This window comes from Malus sylvestris, chromosome 10 (genome assembly GCF_916048215.2).
Source record: "Malus sylvestris chromosome 10, drMalSylv7.2, whole genome shotgun sequence".
Classification (NCBI taxonomy): domain Eukaryota; kingdom Viridiplantae; phylum Streptophyta; class Magnoliopsida; order Rosales; family Rosaceae; genus Malus; species Malus sylvestris.
The window spans coordinates 39,453,537-39,471,920 of record NC_062269.1 but is presented as its reverse complement, the minus strand read 5'-3'; the positions used below and the strand labels follow the sequence as shown (position 1 = coordinate 39,471,920).

The 18,384-nt window shown below is 36.2% G+C and overlaps 3 protein-coding genes across 3 annotated transcripts in view; all 3 read right to left on the bottom strand.

Moving 5' to 3' along the window:
• Nucleotides 1-18,384, bottom strand: part of LOC126587202 (DNA-directed RNA polymerase II subunit RPB2-like) — a 74,744-nt gene that overhangs the window by 37,317 nt on the left and 19,043 nt on the right. The window lies entirely within an intron of this gene.
• LOC126587227 (heat stress transcription factor B-2a-like) lies at nt 247-2,549 on the bottom strand. The gene is made up of 2 exons (XM_050252267.1): nt 2,141-2,549; nt 247-726 (listed from the first exon to the last, which is right to left on the bottom strand). The coding sequence occupies exons 1-2, from the start codon at nt 2,372-2,374 to the stop codon at nt 391-393; spliced, it is 570 nt and encodes a 189-aa protein (XP_050108224.1). The 5' UTR covers nt 2,375-2,549; the 3' UTR covers nt 247-390.
• On the bottom strand, nt 8,865-12,478 carry LOC126587223 (E3 ubiquitin-protein ligase RMA1H1-like). The gene is made up of 2 exons (XM_050252260.1): nt 12,302-12,478; nt 8,865-9,760 (listed from the first exon to the last, which is right to left on the bottom strand). Exon 2 carries the CDS (start codon nt 9,716-9,718, stop codon nt 8,990-8,992), a length of 729 nt encoding a protein of 242 aa, XP_050108217.1. The 5' UTR covers nt 9,719-9,760; nt 12,302-12,478; the 3' UTR covers nt 8,865-8,989.

The following is an 18,384-nucleotide window of genomic DNA, read 5'->3' as shown; positions in this document are numbered from 1 at the left end:
TTAAAAATGTGGTGTTATGGATCCGTCCTCTTTATTGTAATACTTACATCAACCCTCTAGATTGATTTTGATTCCCAGTATGATAAACTTTCTTTATTTAATCAAACAATAAAAATAATCAAAACCGTTTGTTTTTTTTTTTTTTATCATTAGTTAAAGATCATTTTTAGATAAAAAACTCAAGTTGATTTGAAGTCCGTTTAGTTATTTAACTTGTCCACCAACAATTATGGTAAACAATTAGTATTCTCGTGATGAACTGCCAATTTCTTTTATTCATACAAATGGCTAAAACGGTCATCCACTCGAATGAAATTGTTTAGGGATATCGTTTTGATGAACTGCCAATTTCTTTTATTCCATAAAGCCAAACTAATTTGTAGTGTGCCATCAGCATCGAACTTTGTTCTGATGGTCGTCCATGCACTGAGCAACGCAGTCCAACAGCTTACCTTCCAGTGTTTTGAACTGAGCTATTTGCACCTGCAGCTCCAACTTCTGCTTTCTCAGGTTCTTATTCTCCTCCATTAATAGCAGGCAGTTGTTTTCTTCTGCTGCTGCCACTGCAGTGCTTGTGCTCCCACTCTCTTCTGAAGCCTTTAGATACACTGGAAAAGCACTTGGTTCGCATTTCTTCCTGGTGATCTCCACTAGCATCTCCCTGCAGCCCTTCTGGAATTTCTCATGCTTAAATTGCCACTCTTTTCGTGATGTTTTTTTGAATCCCTGCTTTAGGGTTTGAGGGTTAGGATCACAAGTTAAAATAGCTAAGCCTCTGACTAATGTTGGGGCTGCTTTTATTGGAAGCACTTCTGCTCATAAGCAAGCACAAACCAAGCCTATGGTTTGAGTGTGTTGTAAACCCATCCGAATTATGAGATAAAAAAATAACCTAGGATATATGTAGCTCATCGTTCATGATCATAAGTTCTTTTACTAGAAGCACAACCAAATTTTCACTAAGAACGCAAGTGCTTCTTTAAGACTTCAAAAAGTACTAAAAATAGTATTGTAATTGAAAAAGCTCCTAATTATTTTTACCAAATATTGTAAAAAAATTAAAGACGTTTTTAACTATTTTAAAAGCGGTCACAAAAAGAGAACCAGGCATATACATCTTTTACCTAAAATTCTTGTCGTTGGACTAAGAAAACAATTTTGTTTTGGGAGAATGGTATTAGACAAAATTGAAGAGGCCATATTCCTGCAAAAGGATAAAAGGGTACCTACCACGATTAGACTTGTTTATTCCAAAACCAAATTTGACCATTGAACCGCTAATGATTGCTAATTAGACTACAAACACACGGATGCACATGGATTTGAAAATAATTAAGATAAAGGACAATAAGATTTTACCTTGGCTAAAATAATTGAAGGGTCCAGGGAGATACTGTGACCAAAAGGAAAATAGGTAAAAATGGATTTATTTTGAAATTTCTAGCGTGAAATTGAGAAATATTCATTTTTTCTCTCTCACGTGACGTCAAATTAAGTAACATGAGAATTAAAGAAAACATGTTAAGAGGAGATAAAAATGCAGTTACACCAGGTATTTCACATAGTGGGTATAAGTTTATGGTTTATTATCAAATAATTATATTTTCTTGTAGTTTGACTATTGTTCCGGGAGAGGTATAATTTGAAGAAAAGTTGGGGTTACCATCATAAAACTAATTGGTAATATGAGAAATAGTTCAATTTCTTATAAGCACCAACAAGGTCCCTCTCAACATGCACTCTCACGCGTGGTGAATTTTCAAGTTTAAAACAATACAAATCGGTGATGCGAAACACATGTGGTGGTTATGTTTCATATTGGGAACAACCTACTCTGATACCTACACCAACCAAACAGAAAACCATCATCCTCAATCCAAGAAATCTTTTAGTGAGTACACCAGTCAATGGTTCAAACCCTAGATTTTATTCTCTAATCTATGAAATAATGGGTTCTTAATCAAGTGATAAAAAATAACCAAAGAAAACATTCTTAGCTTTCTAAACCTTTGATAAGATACGTATATTTTCCATAAGTATATTCTTTGTATAAAGATAGAATGCTAAATCTAGCCGATGAAATTTTGAGTTCAAATCTAATAGACGGAAATTGTTGAGATAGAAAGAAAGGTTGACTCACATAGGTATTAAGCTGGCGAATGAAGCTGGAGAAATTATTGTGCTTGAAATATTTAGGCAACAAGAGCTCTGAGAAATCATCAGGAGACCATACTATAAATCCAGTGCCCTCTACATTCCATGAGACAATATTTCTCTTCCCACCACCATCTCCTCCGTCATTTTCTTCTAGCAAATCGAACGTCTTAGATAGAAACGGAGCGGTGCTTCTTGTCCGGGAAGATTTTTCAGCCATGTATGGCTGGCTGGCTAGCTAGCTAGCTTTTGAATCTTTTGTTTCCAAGTACGGCCTCTTATTTATACCATGCTCTTCACCCTCTAGCTTTTGGAAACTATTAGCTAATGGCGTGGAAGGTGGACTGCTTCCTTTTGGCTTTATTTTTCTTTGCTCTTTCTTTAAGTTTCTTAGTTCATGCAACTTTCCCAAAAGCCTAATTTATAACATGGATATTATATCATTTTAAGATTTGTAAAATAGATGGAGGCATAGAATTTTCATTATTCTCTCCTTGGACAATGGCACGTGGAGGATCTATAAGGAGTACTCGCTGAGTGTAAGCCAAGGCTACACTTAAATTAGTAGTTGTCCTTTAGTACACGCCTCAGTATTTTGGAGCCATTTTTTCTTTATAGTACTCGTGATCGATGAGAATAATAAAGGGGCGTTGGACAATTTTATGTTTAACAAATAATAATAATAATAAAAGAGCAATTGCAAATACTGATACTTTCGTGAATTTATTAATGATGAAACTTATTTATTTTTATTTTAGATGAATAATGAAATACACGGTCAAACAAAAGTTCTACTATTTGACTTGACTAAACAAAATATCCCACTATATAATGACCATAAAACTCTTTTTGTTACGTAACAAAAACTCAAGTAGTCGTGTAGAAAATTCTAGGTACAAATAAAGATGTGAAATTTAGGGTTTGGGTGCATTGAATGATTGTTTACTCATCGGTCATCCCAAAGGTACCCCTCAAGAAATTCAAACATTGAAAAGATAATCAAAAGGGCCGTGAAGTCTGACCAATTTTGGAACAATCTGGCAGAGTTTCTTATTATGTCCGCAAGGCTGCAATGCTCTCATGAATTATATATTTCTTTCTTTCTTTCCATGTGAGTATGGTCTTCCAGTATTGCTGCTTGCATGCATGAAAGAGAGGGTTGCCTTCGGGGAACGCGGACACAAGTGGTGCGGGCCGTCGTCAGTGTAGAGTTAAGTTCCGCAACGAGTGCAACTCTTCGTGTTTAGACCCCGCCGTTGAGTGACTCAATTTCCTTAGTCCTTTTTCTGTGAAACGAAGCCAACCTTTTCCACCTTCCATCCTGCATTTCCTTGCTTGAGACTGCTTTTTATTAGCCGAGTCATGAATAACCCCGGTGGGAGCCACGGTTTACCCGGCAGAGCTTCATATTGTTGAAAACAGAAACTTAGCAAGTAAGAAATCAGAGATTTTAGAGAGGGAGTGAGAAATGTAGAGAGAGAAAGAGAAATGTGTAAAATGTATTTCTGTTGTATTAATTGTGTCTTGTGTACATTGAGTATTTATACATAAATACCAAAGGTAACTTAGCTGACTCAGCAATCCCTAACTAACACATATACCAAATATCTAATCTGGTGGTTTACACCCTTTACAGTTTTATGAACCTTAACCTTCAGTACTCTTAACACACACACACACACACACACACATATATATATACATACATACATATATATATATATATATATATATATATATATATATATATATATATATATATATATATATCTCCTTGCTCTTTGTCTAATCTTAGACTAAAGGTACCAAACCGGGCTACCTTGAACTACATTCAGTCCCGGAAAACCACAATGCTTAGCTATAGTCGGAGTACAACATCGAATAACCGTGTCATGATACAACGATGACTTTGCAGAGTTTTGTAAACATGCAAGAATGAAAACCTTGTTCTTTGCTTTACAAAGTTCCCACTGTAAGTGAGTTACCAAACTCATCTCATGTTACTTGTCGTGGAGTTTGTTCCATGTCCGAAGGTACAAGACTAAAGACACTACAGACACGTCCACATGGCACTTCATCATGTGAGATCTTACAATGGCGCACTTCGTTGGTTATTAAGGCATCATCCTAACGAGCCTACCAAACCCACAAGAACAATATGTGGTTTCTAATGGTATATTTGTAGATATTCACCATATCTATAAACCCCTAATGGCGCCACATGCACAAATTAACCACGACTGTGTCTAGAAGATACATAAGTGATCATCACGACAGAGAGCACCACCCCCATCTAAAGGACAAAGTCCTTCGGTGCTAGAACTTATTTGTTTCTAATGAAGTTGTAGTTGGATGAACTCCTTTGAGCCCTTGGTCGCACCTTGACATCTTTCAGGTGGGTCGCCCCACTCCACCTCTGTATGTAGTAAGTGCTTTCGCCTTCTATTAGGGGTGGGTGGGTGGATGACCTTCATCGTTTCTAAGTAAGCTGGGTCGATCATAACTTTCTTGACTGACCTTTTTAATTGGGTTGCGCTATCAAGAAGCGTTTTCCTACAACAGTAGTTCTCCCCGTCTTCGGGCCAATAATCCCACGATTAATACCGATGATAAAAAAAATTATTTGTAATATGATATGATATGATATTTTGAACTACTCTATTATGTTAAAGTGGATTCATATTTGGACTCAAGAGATCGGATACATTGCTTTAATCAACTTACCTAACACACATATGCATTGAGACTAATAAATTTACTAGTACAATATAAGACCAAGGACCAATAGGAGGCTTTCATGAATTAAAGTGTCGGGAACAAAAAACCAATAACACCAAGGGGAGTACATACAGATTCCAAATTGAGCTACAAGTTGACAAATTAAGAGCATTTATCTCCGCATTCGAGGTTCCATATTTGGATCCACCTTTCTTATTATGAATTTTTTTTTTTTTTGGTAACAAATATTATGATTGTTTTAACGAATCAGCATTTCCTTATACTTTGAGTGAGCAAATTATGCGTGGAATCTTGGTCAAAAACTCACTGAAGATTCCAGAAGTGATTTTTGTTTCGTGATCATATCTACGAGATGTAACTGAACTTAGTCCATATCCTGTTCAAAACTGCGTACCAAACGAGGCCTAATCGCAAGCGCATATAGGCCTTACCTTCCTTTTAATATCCACTGGGATAAGCATACTAAGGTCCATCTCTCACACTCTCCCCTTCTGGGTCATTAGGCCCACTCATTCATTATCCCTAACCAACTTCTGTCCCTTATTTAACGAACTGTCGGTGAATATTACTTTCTTCCAAAATAACTACTGTGGAGTGTCAATATCAATCCTTTCGCGAAATTATTCTAATAGCAATTTTGAGTTTTGATGATCGCTTGGCCGTACAAATGATTAATACCTTATAGACAAGTATAATTAAAACATCGTTCTCAATATAAACTCCAGTTAAGTAGAAGCGTACAACAATTTATTTGGTCATTCAATGAAATGGGAAGAAAATTCAGATTTAAGTCTATAAATCTCATTGACACAAAAAAATGATGGTGCTATCCATATACTTATATTTACCTCTCACAAACGTTTCTAATTTCCGACCGTTGAATCGAATGAATTGAAGAAGATCAGTGGAAAAAAAAAATTAACAAACTTGTGTAAAAAAAATATTAAAAAAAAATTGTGTGAAAAGCGGTAAAAACCATAAATCTCAATGTGGTTTAGTGGCTAGTTTGAATATGATTTGAAGAATTCCATCCCCCTGGCATAATTATAGGCGGCCCCACTTTGAAATTTGATATCCATAGATGCAGTCCAATGTAAAAAAGTCAGAGTGTGCAGATAGCACCATTCTAAATTTATTGTGGCTGAATAGTATTAGTCAATAGATAGAATTAGACATGATACGAAAAAGTTGTGAATGAGTTTAGCATAATCTCATACGACATAAGGACACTTGGCAAGTTTACTATTTGATGCAGTCAAATGCTATCGACCCAAATAAGTGGACCTAAACGCATATCTTGGTATTGCAACTAATAGATATATTGTGGCTAAACACATTTCCGATAAACAGATGAGCATGTGGTCCAATATCTTAATGGATCGGGTAGTGAGTTTCTATCAATGTGTCTTGGGTTTAAAACTACTCCTCCTAATAGTAGTAAACTTTTGTCTAAAAAAAAATGTATTATAAATGGGTGATATATGGCCCAACATGTAAGATTCACAAATTAGTTTAGATTCGTACGTTTGGGCATAATCTCACACCAAATAAAAAGAACGGAATTTGGCTGCTGAAAAATCAGCAGTAGCTCCTGCTGCCCACTACATAGTTGAAACATGACAACACAAATTGAAACATGACAAGTTGCCAGGACCAGTATTTGATGCAGTCGAATGTTAAACAACACAAATAAGTGTACCTAAATCGCATGTATTTGTAATATGAAATTAAGTTGAGCATAATATCACAGGACATAAAATAACGTTATTGAAACACATGAAAACACGACAGGCTGCCACTTACATTATTTTCAAATATTGGATGCAAATGGAATGTAAAACGACAAAACTAAGTGGACCTAAAACACATGGCAATTACCAAGCGATTCAAATAGACAAACCTAATGGATGCATCACGTGTTTTTATGTAAGTGGTGAGAAATTTTATTTTTTAAGTTATTAACTTTTTAACACACATATCTCACCATTTATATAGCGACACGCGGTGTACCACCTCGTGTGACGATCACACTAAAAAATCTCTCCACATTGGCATCAAGTAAAGATTGCAACTTCCAGCACCACAGTTGGGGTTGGGTGGCCAAATGGTGACTGAGACCTCCATACCAACATTATCACCACACTAACACATTTTGGGATGCACATTCACCCACAAATCTTTGTGTCCACCACAATCTAATTTCATCATTACAAAGTTACAAACCCTTTCGGTCGAGGATTATATAAGATTCTTGGATCTAAAGTTAATAGAGATCTGACGTATAATCGGTTATATATTCTTTGTTAGGATCTTTCTCTTCACGTTTTATATATAAATTAGTGTGTCAAGAACACGGTTCGGTACACCAAGTGTAATAGTACAATTGATGTACTAAACCGTGTTCCCAACACCTTGATGTTAAAGGTAGAACAACTATTTTGTTGTACCAAAATAAGAATCAATTTGATTTGGACATTGTGATTGGTGATGCAGGAAGTTTCTTGGTTCGGCCAACCGCTTTTGATTAGTGATTGGTAATGACAATTAATGTTGAAGATGATGTTTCGCGGTTGAAAATAACCAAACCAATGTTGTTACTTGTGCATTTCAATGGGAAATTGGATGGGTATAGGTGAACCAATTACCTCGACTTTGAGGTTGGTGGGACGATATACGTAGATTGGCAGAAAAATAGGACAGGTAAGTGGACATAGCATGAATAAAAAGTCATTTCTTCTTATCATAATTTAACATAAGAAAATTTCTCATTTTGTAGTTTTACCGAGATATTTGTTTATATGTCTCAGACTGCGATTTCTCAATAATGAGTTAAGCAATGTTTCATTTCTTGTTCCCCCTATCTTCTTATTGTTGAAATCATTGATTTAGGGTGTGTGGAGTCATTTCTTCTTATCATAATTTAACATAAGAAAATTTCTCATTTTGTAGTTTTACCAAGATATTTGTCTAATATGTGTCAAACTCCGATTTCTCGATAATGAGTTAAGCAATGTTTCATTTCTTGTTCCCCCTATCTTCTTATTGTTGAAATCATTGATTTAGGGTGTGCTATCCACACACCCAGCCATCGGATCGAATGAATCGAATAAGATCAAATAATATAAATTGACAAAGAATGTGTGAAAAATGAAAGAGTGTGGATAACGCTTGAGTGGCTTCAAATGTATACTGTTATGTTCATTCAAATATATCAGGACTTCACCAAACGCAATAAATAGAGCTTGACTGGCTGCTTGGACTGGTAAAAGCTCATATTTGTGTGACCAAGTTGGCTTAAAACAGACCCGCCGTGAAATAATTGCCGGCCATATAGGATGGAGCCCCTCCTTCCCAAAAGCACTTATTACAGCACTTCCATCCCCAAAAGCCTCCTTGGATTATAGGCAACTCAATCGCCCCAAGTGAATAGCCTAAGTGCATTTTCATTCCTAAAGTGAATAGCTCAAGTTATTGGGATTAAAATATTATCATTATTTTTTAATAACATAATGAAAGATAATTTTATTTTTAATTTCGAATATGATTTTTAAGCATGGTTAGGTATTTATTGAATATTTTTTTTAATTTTTAAAATTTTTCTGTATAAAATTATTAGCAATAATTTAAATTGTGGTTAACATCAACTTTGCGTTATATAGCCTCAGGTCTGGGCCGTGGATTCCTGCCAAATCGGGCTCCCCATTGGAGCCGAGTGGCCTAAGTTTTGTTATGATAACAATTTGGTAAAATTATGATGAGCTTATTTGATCATTTGAATTTTTACTAAAGATTAGTTTTTAAAATATTTTCATCCAAAACGCTTTCAATCATTTTAAAAACACTTTCAAACGGCCCCTATATGTGTTACGAACATCTATAATAACTTATACTTTGGTTTAAACTATAATCCATACAACATAATATGATTTGATCATGGAATTTTCTAAAAAATTTCAACGCACATCCAGCCGTTAGAAAATTCTAGCATCATTACTACCCCTTATATTTCACATCTAATTTCATCTATCTATGTTCACAAGCATTAATTATACAGTAACAAAATGGCAGAGAAGGAGAATGACCTAATCTCTGAACTTCAGAAGACAAGAAGGCACAAAAGTAAGCAACAGAAGAAGAAAATAGATATTCTGTTTAGTGACTTGTCTGCCTGCATCTCCTGCCTCCTCAGCCTTGGACTACTACTTCCCGTTCGGTGATAAGAATTCGGATACGCATATACGCTCTCTGAGTTTCCGAACACCCTTGCATAAACCATTTCTCCAAATACCCCAACCGCCGGATGGTGGACACCTGCCATTGCAGTGCCTCCGAGGTCAAGGAGTGGAGAGGAAGGATGTTCCCCAAAACTGCCGTATGATTGAGGGTCATATTGTTGGTTCTGATAAGGGTTACGATATGGAAGTTGCTGGACGGTCTGAGAGGTGCTAGATATGAGAGCTTGCACATCACATGCTGATGGTCTGGGCGGTATTACCATTCCCCTGTAGAGTGTCATCTTTCCTTCATGCTCAGGTTCGGAAGTTGTTTGGCCCCGGCCGTAAAGTGGGACCATGGTGGTGTGCGATATATCAGCCTTGCAAACAGGGCACTGAGGGCACTCATCGGAGGCAAGGGAGGCACTCTGAACGTGAAGCCATTTGTAGATGCAAGGCCAGCAAAATAGATGGCCGCAGAAGGTGACCACTGGCTCGTGCGCAAATTCTAAGCAGATGTTGCAGTCAAACCCACCTTTGGAATTTTCTGAATCTGTTGTTGCCCCCGATACGGATCTGCATTCGTGTGCAAAGTATTGCTGCAAGGCCATTTTTTCGGTTCTTTTAATTTGTTGTTTTTTCTTTCACCAGTACTGCAAAAGAAAAGATAAATGAAATCAGTTCAGTACCATGAGTCTTTTGAAGGTCCCTCATCTGATGACCTTGCAAAACAATCAGACTGAAAATTAACAAATGGAAGACAAGACAAATGCTTGCGAGAGAGGAAAAAGTTTAAATAATATAGCAGTGCACGACCACATTGTGAGAGACAAATGAAACCAATTTAGAGACAACGGTAACTCCAAAGAGCACCCGCTCATAGCACCTAGGATCAGTGGCGGATCTACAGAGGGACCTGGGAGGTCCTAGGACCCTTCGGCGACCCTAAATCCCTGTTAGAAAATTTCCGGGGGACCCCTCGAACACAAGGTTTGAGCTGCTGTGCAGGTTGCAGGTTGCAGTTGCAGGTAGCAGTGAAGAAGAAGACGCTGCGGGAAGAAGAAAGAAAATAGGGCTTTTTACCAATTGGTCCAAAACGGCTGTGTTTTGGCCCATTGTTTTAAGTATAAAAAAACAAAAAGGTAGACAAACGTTGTCGTTTGCCCTGCATGATGACTCAATATTGCTTTAATTTTAAAGCCCAGCCCCCCTGAGCCCTTCCCCAAAGTTCTCTCTTTCCCTGCTGCTTTTCCCCCAATTCCCTATTATTTGGTTCCCTCTTTCCCCCCATTTCAAAACCCTAAATTTCTAATCTCACCCATGACCCAATCCCATATTATAATTACGTAAGTCCAATATCATATATCCACTTGTTTTAATTCTCCACTCCATCACTATTTGGTTCAAAATTCAATTAAGTTTTTTAGAATTCTAATCTAATCTCAATTAAATTATATTAGATATTGATGGAGATTTTTAGTCTATTATTGATATGATTGTTGATATGTTTTATGTTTGTATACTCATTTTATCATTGGAATTTAGATGGAATTTTTGTTTATTGGTTAATCGGTATATGTTTTGTGTTTTTGCTTAAATATGTAGTTTACAAATAAGAAATATGGAAAGATTTTTCCTTCCAAAGCCAATAGCACCATTTATTTGTTCTGGTAGTTCGAGCTCAAGACAAAATGAGTGTGACGTTGATTTTAATAATCTTGAGAGAGACCCAAGAAAAAGAATTCGAATGAAGGACTATTCTTCTAATATTCAAGATGAGGTTCAAAGAACATATTTGCAAATGGGACCTTGTAGGCCTACAAAGCATGAGTTCCCATACACTTTGCATGCAAAGAAAAAACGACGATTTGTTGTTTTGTGATTTTATAGCTTGTAATGTTGTTTTGCGTATGATTTTGAATGAAATGTATTATATTTAACTTTTTAATGTTATTTTTGTCTATAATTTTTTTGAAATTTATTATTGGGACCCCCCGAGTTTAAAATCCTGGATCCGCCACTGCCTAGGATGTATTTTATACATATAGGTTCACATAACATGTATGGCTGCAGATTAAAGGAAACATGGAAAAAAAGTTTCACTTAATAAATCCGAGTGATCCAAAAATCTGCACTGGATCAAGAATGCTACCCGCTTTAGCCACCGGAAACTGTTATACACACACATCTCTCAACCAAGTTCACACTCACCATTCTACCTCACACAGACAGTTATGTTTGAGTTGACATCCAACCAAATTGATTAGCTGCAAGAATTCCTCAGCTTAATGAAGGACATAGAGCAATCTAAATTGCTGTAGAACAACAGTGACGGAAAAAATGCCTATTGACGAGGAAACTGAACCAATCCCGAACCCTCCATCAAGCACAACACAAAATTAAACAAAAACGTTTTCCGGATTTTCTACCACCCCGGCTCTATAGCAGACACAAGTACGAAATGAGGGATTCAACCGACCTCATTTCGATATAACGCTTAGCTGATCAGCCTTGTTTGAGGGTATACATCTCACTACACCCTCAAATTGTGGGGAAACCCTCCAGCATGAGGTGAAGTACAACAATCAGAGGAAATCATAATAGAATTCGGGTACGACCAAACACTATAAACTCCGAAAACACGAAGATGCACACCTACATGCCCCTAAACAGCTAAAACAGAGTTTCATCAAGCTCAACATGCACTTAGAAACCACTTCTCACAAAACTATCATAAAATTGAACAGGATTGACTCACAGAAAACCCCAAAAACCACACATATCTCTTGGCTTACAATATAGTGTCAGATTAATTTAAACCAAGCATTCAAACCTCTGGCACCATATCCACACCCCCACAAGAAAAACCACCCCCTTGTTGTGTTGGATATAGGCAAATGCTTGAGAATTGTTTCCCAAAGAAACAAACTTCCCAAGCATTTCCCTTTTGCCTTCCCCCAAACCAGTTTCCCAGCAACCAAACAACCCCAAAAATCCAAACAGTGATGAAACCGAAAGCAGAAACAAAGCTAGATCTGCGGCTCAACAAACCAAAACACACCACCATCCCCACAAAACCCAAAACCCACAAATTTCAACGTCCCCTTCAAGTCTTTTCATCTTAACAGAAAAAACCAAGGTGCAGTTCAGGAACAAATGCAGCAAAAAAAGGTAAAATTTATTGACAAACGTACCGTGAATAGAAACCCAGAAGATCGGCACAGCAATCGCTTTCAATCCTTGAGAGCTTCCTACCACCAAAGCTTCAAACTTTCTTTCTGGGTATCTTCGAGAATTTGCAATTCGAGCTTTAATGGCGATTTTTAGCACAGAGAGCGTTGATCAGAAGGAGGGGGTGGGAGTCTCGTTCGTCCTGCTTTTATAGGCAAACCCAGTAATTACTGTGCATCTCAATTCTCAAGTTCCGCTTTCCACTGCTTGATACGCGCGTGAGTTTAGATTTTTTTAGGTAAATACGGATTTTATCTTCGCACAAAAAAAAAAATTTGGTAAATGCGGTATTTTAGGGGTCAGGATTCGGTAAATAAAGACAAGAAGAGATCCCCACTAAGGACACCGGATCAAATGATTTGGACCTTTGCAATTTCATCTAACGGTAAAAATATTATTACAGTTTTTAAAATGTTAAAACAGATGGACCGTTAGATGAAATTTCAAAAACTCAGATTACTTGATCCGATGACATTAGTAGAATAGATCTAGAGATGATCTCTTCCCAATATAGACTAGTAAGAAATTGGACTTTTTTTTTTTATAAGAAGTTGGCAAAATATACATAGGTAGTTATTCTTGTGTTGTATGTAGTGCAGCCATATGTGTGATAAAAATCAAACTAAATTAAAAGATTTTATACATAGAGTTTTTACTAAACGGATATAGGTTTTTTCTCAACGACAATATCCAAGATAACGAAGAATTAGGTAGTAGAGAAACATCGAAGTCATGTCGTTGTACAATTATAGTTGCCTACGATTCATTTGCAATTTTCATAAGCAAAATGAAGGAACCTAGCCCTAAATAGAGAACTCCTATCCATTTAAACACCAATGACACCCAAAATTTATTAGAGAAAACAGAAGTACAACGATGAAATGGTTGTAGAAGAGTAGCACAAGCAGGTACAAAGGGAATTCAAGTACAAAATTGCACGGCGTATCAACGGTCCCCCCGTAGCCGGTGGTTGCTTGTGGGCTTGGTAGTTATCTATGGTACCTCAGATTTCTCCATTTTTGCAAACTTTTAATGACAAAAAATGCTTAAGAAAAGATCCATCCTAGTTAACACTAATTAATGGCGGATTGCGAAATTTGTTTTCAACAAAATAACTATACTCACAGATAACATAAAAAAATTATTATTCTTGAGTAAGAATATATAGTTGGTTGATATTGATTGAATATATCAAAGAATATTTCAATTGTCATTCAGTTACGCTCAAGAGAAGAGGGGAAGATAGTCTCATAGACTATCAATAATGTGGTTCAAATTCGTCTTTGACGAGAATTGAATCTAAAATTTCTTAATTATAAATTTTAAAAAAATATCATCGGATCATAATATTAAGTGACTTTAATTGCTCTAATTAACACATTGAGTATTTGTGAAGTAACGTATGAAGGCCTTTTGTGCTTCTCCTTGACCCTATGACCAAATCCCACACCTCTGCCCAATTTATTCAATTATAATGATGAAATTGACATAAAGTAAAAAGAAAACTGTAATGTACACATAATAAAAGTGGCCTTAAGTAAAAACAAATACAATCAAAGGTGCCGGTCCCATGTTTCTAACTTTTCTATTGGAGTTTTACAAACAAGTCACATGGTAATATTTTTGCTGTTCCACGAATAAGTGAACGAATAAGTGATGGTGATGTTCATCATTCTGATTTTAAATTCTATAAAATAATTGTTGTATCATAACACAGTTATTCGATGTTGTACTCCGACTTAAGCCTTAGAAGATCTTCGTAGTATCAAATGGATTCATTTCAAAATCTATGAAGTAGACCGACACAAATAAGTGAGGTGGTGAACATTACCTCCACTTATGGACAAAGAGCAAAAATTCACCCTGATTCAATAAACGGTATAGGGACCCACCCCTTGTTGCATTATGGTGCATTTTTTATTGGAGGTAGATTGTCTGCCCTCCTATTTGGGTGTCCTTCCCATCTCCTCTTATTTGTATGGTCACGGTTAAGTTATGTCAACATTTTATATTCTTTTCACTTTTTGTCTTATTATGTCTATAAAAAAAATCAATATAAAATGTTGACATGGCTTAACCGTGACAACACATAATAAGAGGGGATGGGAAGTGCACCTAAATAGGAGGGCAGACAATCTGTCTCCTTTTTTATTACCATCCTCAAGTGATGATAATGGCTATCACTCTATTTTGAGTATAAATTTCAAAATTTGTGTGATGAATATACACAAATTTTAAAAAATTTAAACTTAAGAATAAATATCATGGTAAGCAAAGTTGCACCGTGAACGTGTTTGCTTTGTACTTTAGTCAATCACCCGAGGGCAAGTAAGTAACATGACCCGATGGATTATTAAACGAAATTACTGTCCTAAGACGGCACTAAAGTCAAAAATTCACATGAATCACAACAGAGTTTACTAAAGTAATCCCGTTGAAGTGCTAAATAATTGTCCCTTTTTTATTCGTTGTTCAATAAATTATTGTCTGATTAGCGAATAAAAAATTAAATAACAACAAGAATAAATAATATTTAATAATTAAACTAAGTCGAACAATTTCCTCTGTGTCACTTTGTCATCTGCTTACCCCATCGTTACTGTCCCCTTCTAGAAGCCGGAAGGGAACCGCACCTTGTGAAATATCCATCTCTCACGTATGAAAGTGTTTTTTTTTCTTTCTTTGGGTTCACATATTTATAGACAGCTTACAACTATGCATAACATCATTTGCGAAGACAATGAAGTTCTAACGTTGAAGAAACATGAGTGGTTTATTTCAACAATGCATTATGAATACCATAGTAAATACTTATGACAAGCGTTCTTGCGAATAACTAACATGTGCAGATAGGAAGACGAAACTGCCAGTTTGAGCTCGAGACGTAATGGCAGATGTATGGAAATTTTTTTAGGAACTTTAATGAAAATCACCCGGTACTGTTCACTTTAACGAAAAACCACATTTTTACACTAAAAAGTCAATCCTGGTACTATTCACTTTACCCTTTATTTTGTCATTATCATTAAAACTTAAAGTTTTCAAACCCTTTTCATTAGTTTTCCTAATTTTTTTTGGGGGGGGGGGGGGTGGGGGCAATGAGAATAGCGTTGTGCATAAATTTTTTTGGACGGAAGACTATGCAAATTGACATTTCATAGAGTTTTGGTAGGTATAAGGTCATTTGTCAAGTCATATTACATGTCTGTCGACATATGCCAATAGCCTTTGAGCGAACATGTTAACTGATGTCAATAACTGTTGGGTGAGCATGCCGACAAATGTCAACATATACCGAGTGAGCATATCAAAAAAATGCCCATAGCAACGCATAAGGCATGAGGCTAGCAGTTAGTCTGCTTAGTATCCATAGGAGCAATTCGTCAAGCAATTAGCAGACAACTTTCAAGGACATCTCAGTTTTTCAAAGAGTAACACCCAACTCTTCCTTATAAACTTTTCAAGCTAGGAGGGGTCAGTTGACCCATCATGCCTCAAGGTAGATCCACCCTTGTCGAGAGGGACATTTGCCCCCAATAAAAAAATATACGTAGGAGCTGGTGTATAATGTAGTTGACTCCAGCCGCTTGTTACACAAAGGGTCCAAATCTTCCTATGAGATTTTCCTTGAGCACGGTTATCATATAGGAGGAAGATCAAAAATGCCTCAAAGAAGAAGAGGCAGCGTACGTAGGTGCCCAAGGGCAATTGTCTGGTTCATCTTGCTCTTGAGAGGAAAATTTCCTAAATCTGCCCTTATCCTCCCTTACGTGCCAAACGCAAAATGATTGTTCATTTTATCAGGAAAAAAAAAATTATGGATCCGTCACTGTGCATATGGCTGGCACAAAGGAGCACAATAAAGTAGTGGTCCTAGCAGAGTCATGTTAGTTAGCACATTCCCCCTTGACAAAAATACATAACCAGTGATGTGAGAAGGGGAAGTGGACATTAAATTGTATTGGTGGGATTAAATTAGACAACGGGAACACACACACATACACACACATGTATATATATGTATATTGATGAGACTGCAGAGAATGCATGGCAAATGATTGTTCATTTTATCGGAAAGAAAAAATATTATGAATCCGTCACTGTGCATATGGTTGGCAAGAAAGAGCACATTAAAGTAATGGTCCTAGTGGAGTTATGTTAGTTAGCACATTCCCCCTTGACGAAAATAACCAGTGATGTGAGAAGGAGAAGTGGACATTAAATTGTATTGGTGGGATTAAATTAGACAACGGGAACACACACACACACAACACACACACACACATGTATATATGTATATTGATGAGACTGCAGAGAATGCATGGGATGAAAGCTGCCTACCCTGCCCTCCTTCTAGAAGACTTAACCGATGCTTAGCCGATGAATTGCACGGGTTGAAAGCTTCCTACCCGGCCCTCCTTCTAGAAGACTTAGCCGATGAATTGCATGGGATGAAAGCTCCCTACCCGGCCCTCCTTTTAGAAGACTTAGCCCGATGAATTGCATGGGATGAAAGCTCCCCGGCCCTCCTTCTAGAAGACATCCGGACTTTTTGTGATAAGGAGAGTAATTGTACAGCAAAGTGGTGCACATGGCGCAACCAGACATTTTTGTGTTGTCAAACTCATGCCCATAACGATAAGTATAATACTTAGGTACTCGGTAATGTTAGACAAGCTAAATTTATAGATCAAATTTTGTAAATCGAATGACATGAAACTTGATGATTGAATGTGTTGATTAATATATTTATTTCTTATATGTGAGAATCATTTAGTTTCCAAATTTAGTCTACGAATGCAATCTACCTAGCATTACTCTAGATACTCATTAATGAGAATCTTTGACAAAAAAAAATTAGTATCCCTTATAGGAATATTTTTGCTCACTATCCTCAAGTAGTGGTAATGTTCACCACCCGATTTATCACCGTTAGATGAATTTAAATTTTGAAATTTGTGTTCATCCACTACACATATCTCGAAATTTAAACTCATATAATAGTAATAAATAGGGTAGTAAACATTACCACAACTTGAGGGTGGTAATCTAAAATGCACCTTATCTCATATACTTACTTTTTGATTATGGCCTAATGAATTTTTAACACATGTTTTATCGTTTTAAAGAATAATACACATATTATTTAATGAATTTTTAACACATGTTTTATCGTTTTAAAGAATAATAGACATATTATTCAATTTTCTTAGACCTTAAAAAACAAGAAACATGTAACATATTTTGATTTGGCCAAATCAAGAAGTAAGTGTATGAGTAGCACCTTAGTATTATCTTGCCGATAATGCCTGTTGCATGCATCATCATCCGAACGCATTCATAATTAAAATATTTTCTTTTTAAATAAGTAAAGAGAAATTTAAATTCGGGTGAAATAAAAAATACTAATTTAGCCAATTTATGTAAGCTAGTATCTACTATAATTTAAATACTTATTAAAAAAAGAAAATGGCAAACTATAGAATATTTATAAAATTCAATTAAAACCAAAGAGCAGAAATAAAGTTATCTCATGCACAACAACGATTAGGCATCAAGCTCCTTACAAGTAGAATGTCTTCAACATTCAGGTGAGTCGGACTTTGAAACATCATACGATAATGAAGACAAATTATTTAAAAAAAATACTTGATTAATTTTTAGACTAGTACTTGTTGATCTTTTTGTTCTTTTGGTATATGCACACATACAATTCTCATGCCCATGCCTCAACAAATGGTGGAGAATTATTCTTCCATTAATGTGGGATTCATTCTCTACACTCTTTTGTGTGTGGTGAATTTTCAAGTCTAATACGTGAACAACATAATGGGGTGATGTGGATCGTGTGTGGTCGCTTGACTTCACACGTGGGATAACCTGCTCTGATATCATGAAAAAAGTTGAAATTTTACCATAAAACTAATTAACAATATGAAGAGGAGTCCGCCTTACTTATAAGTTCATTCAAGATCTCTCCTTCCATCAATATTAGATTCATTCTCAACAAACGACAAAATATTTACAAAGTCTACAATAAATTTAT

Coding starts and splice junctions, on each gene's coding strand:
- LOC126587227 (XM_050252267.1), bottom strand. CDS start 2,374: ATGGCTGAAAAATCTTCCCGGACAAGAAGCACCGCTCCGTTTCTATCT. Junction 727..2,140: donor TTCGCCAGCTTAATACCTAT/GTGAGTCAACCT, acceptor ACCCTAAAGCAG/GGATTCAAAAAAACATCACG.
- LOC126587223 (XM_050252260.1), bottom strand. CDS start 9,718: ATGGCCTTGCAGCAATACTTTGCACACGAATGCAGATCCGTATCGGGG.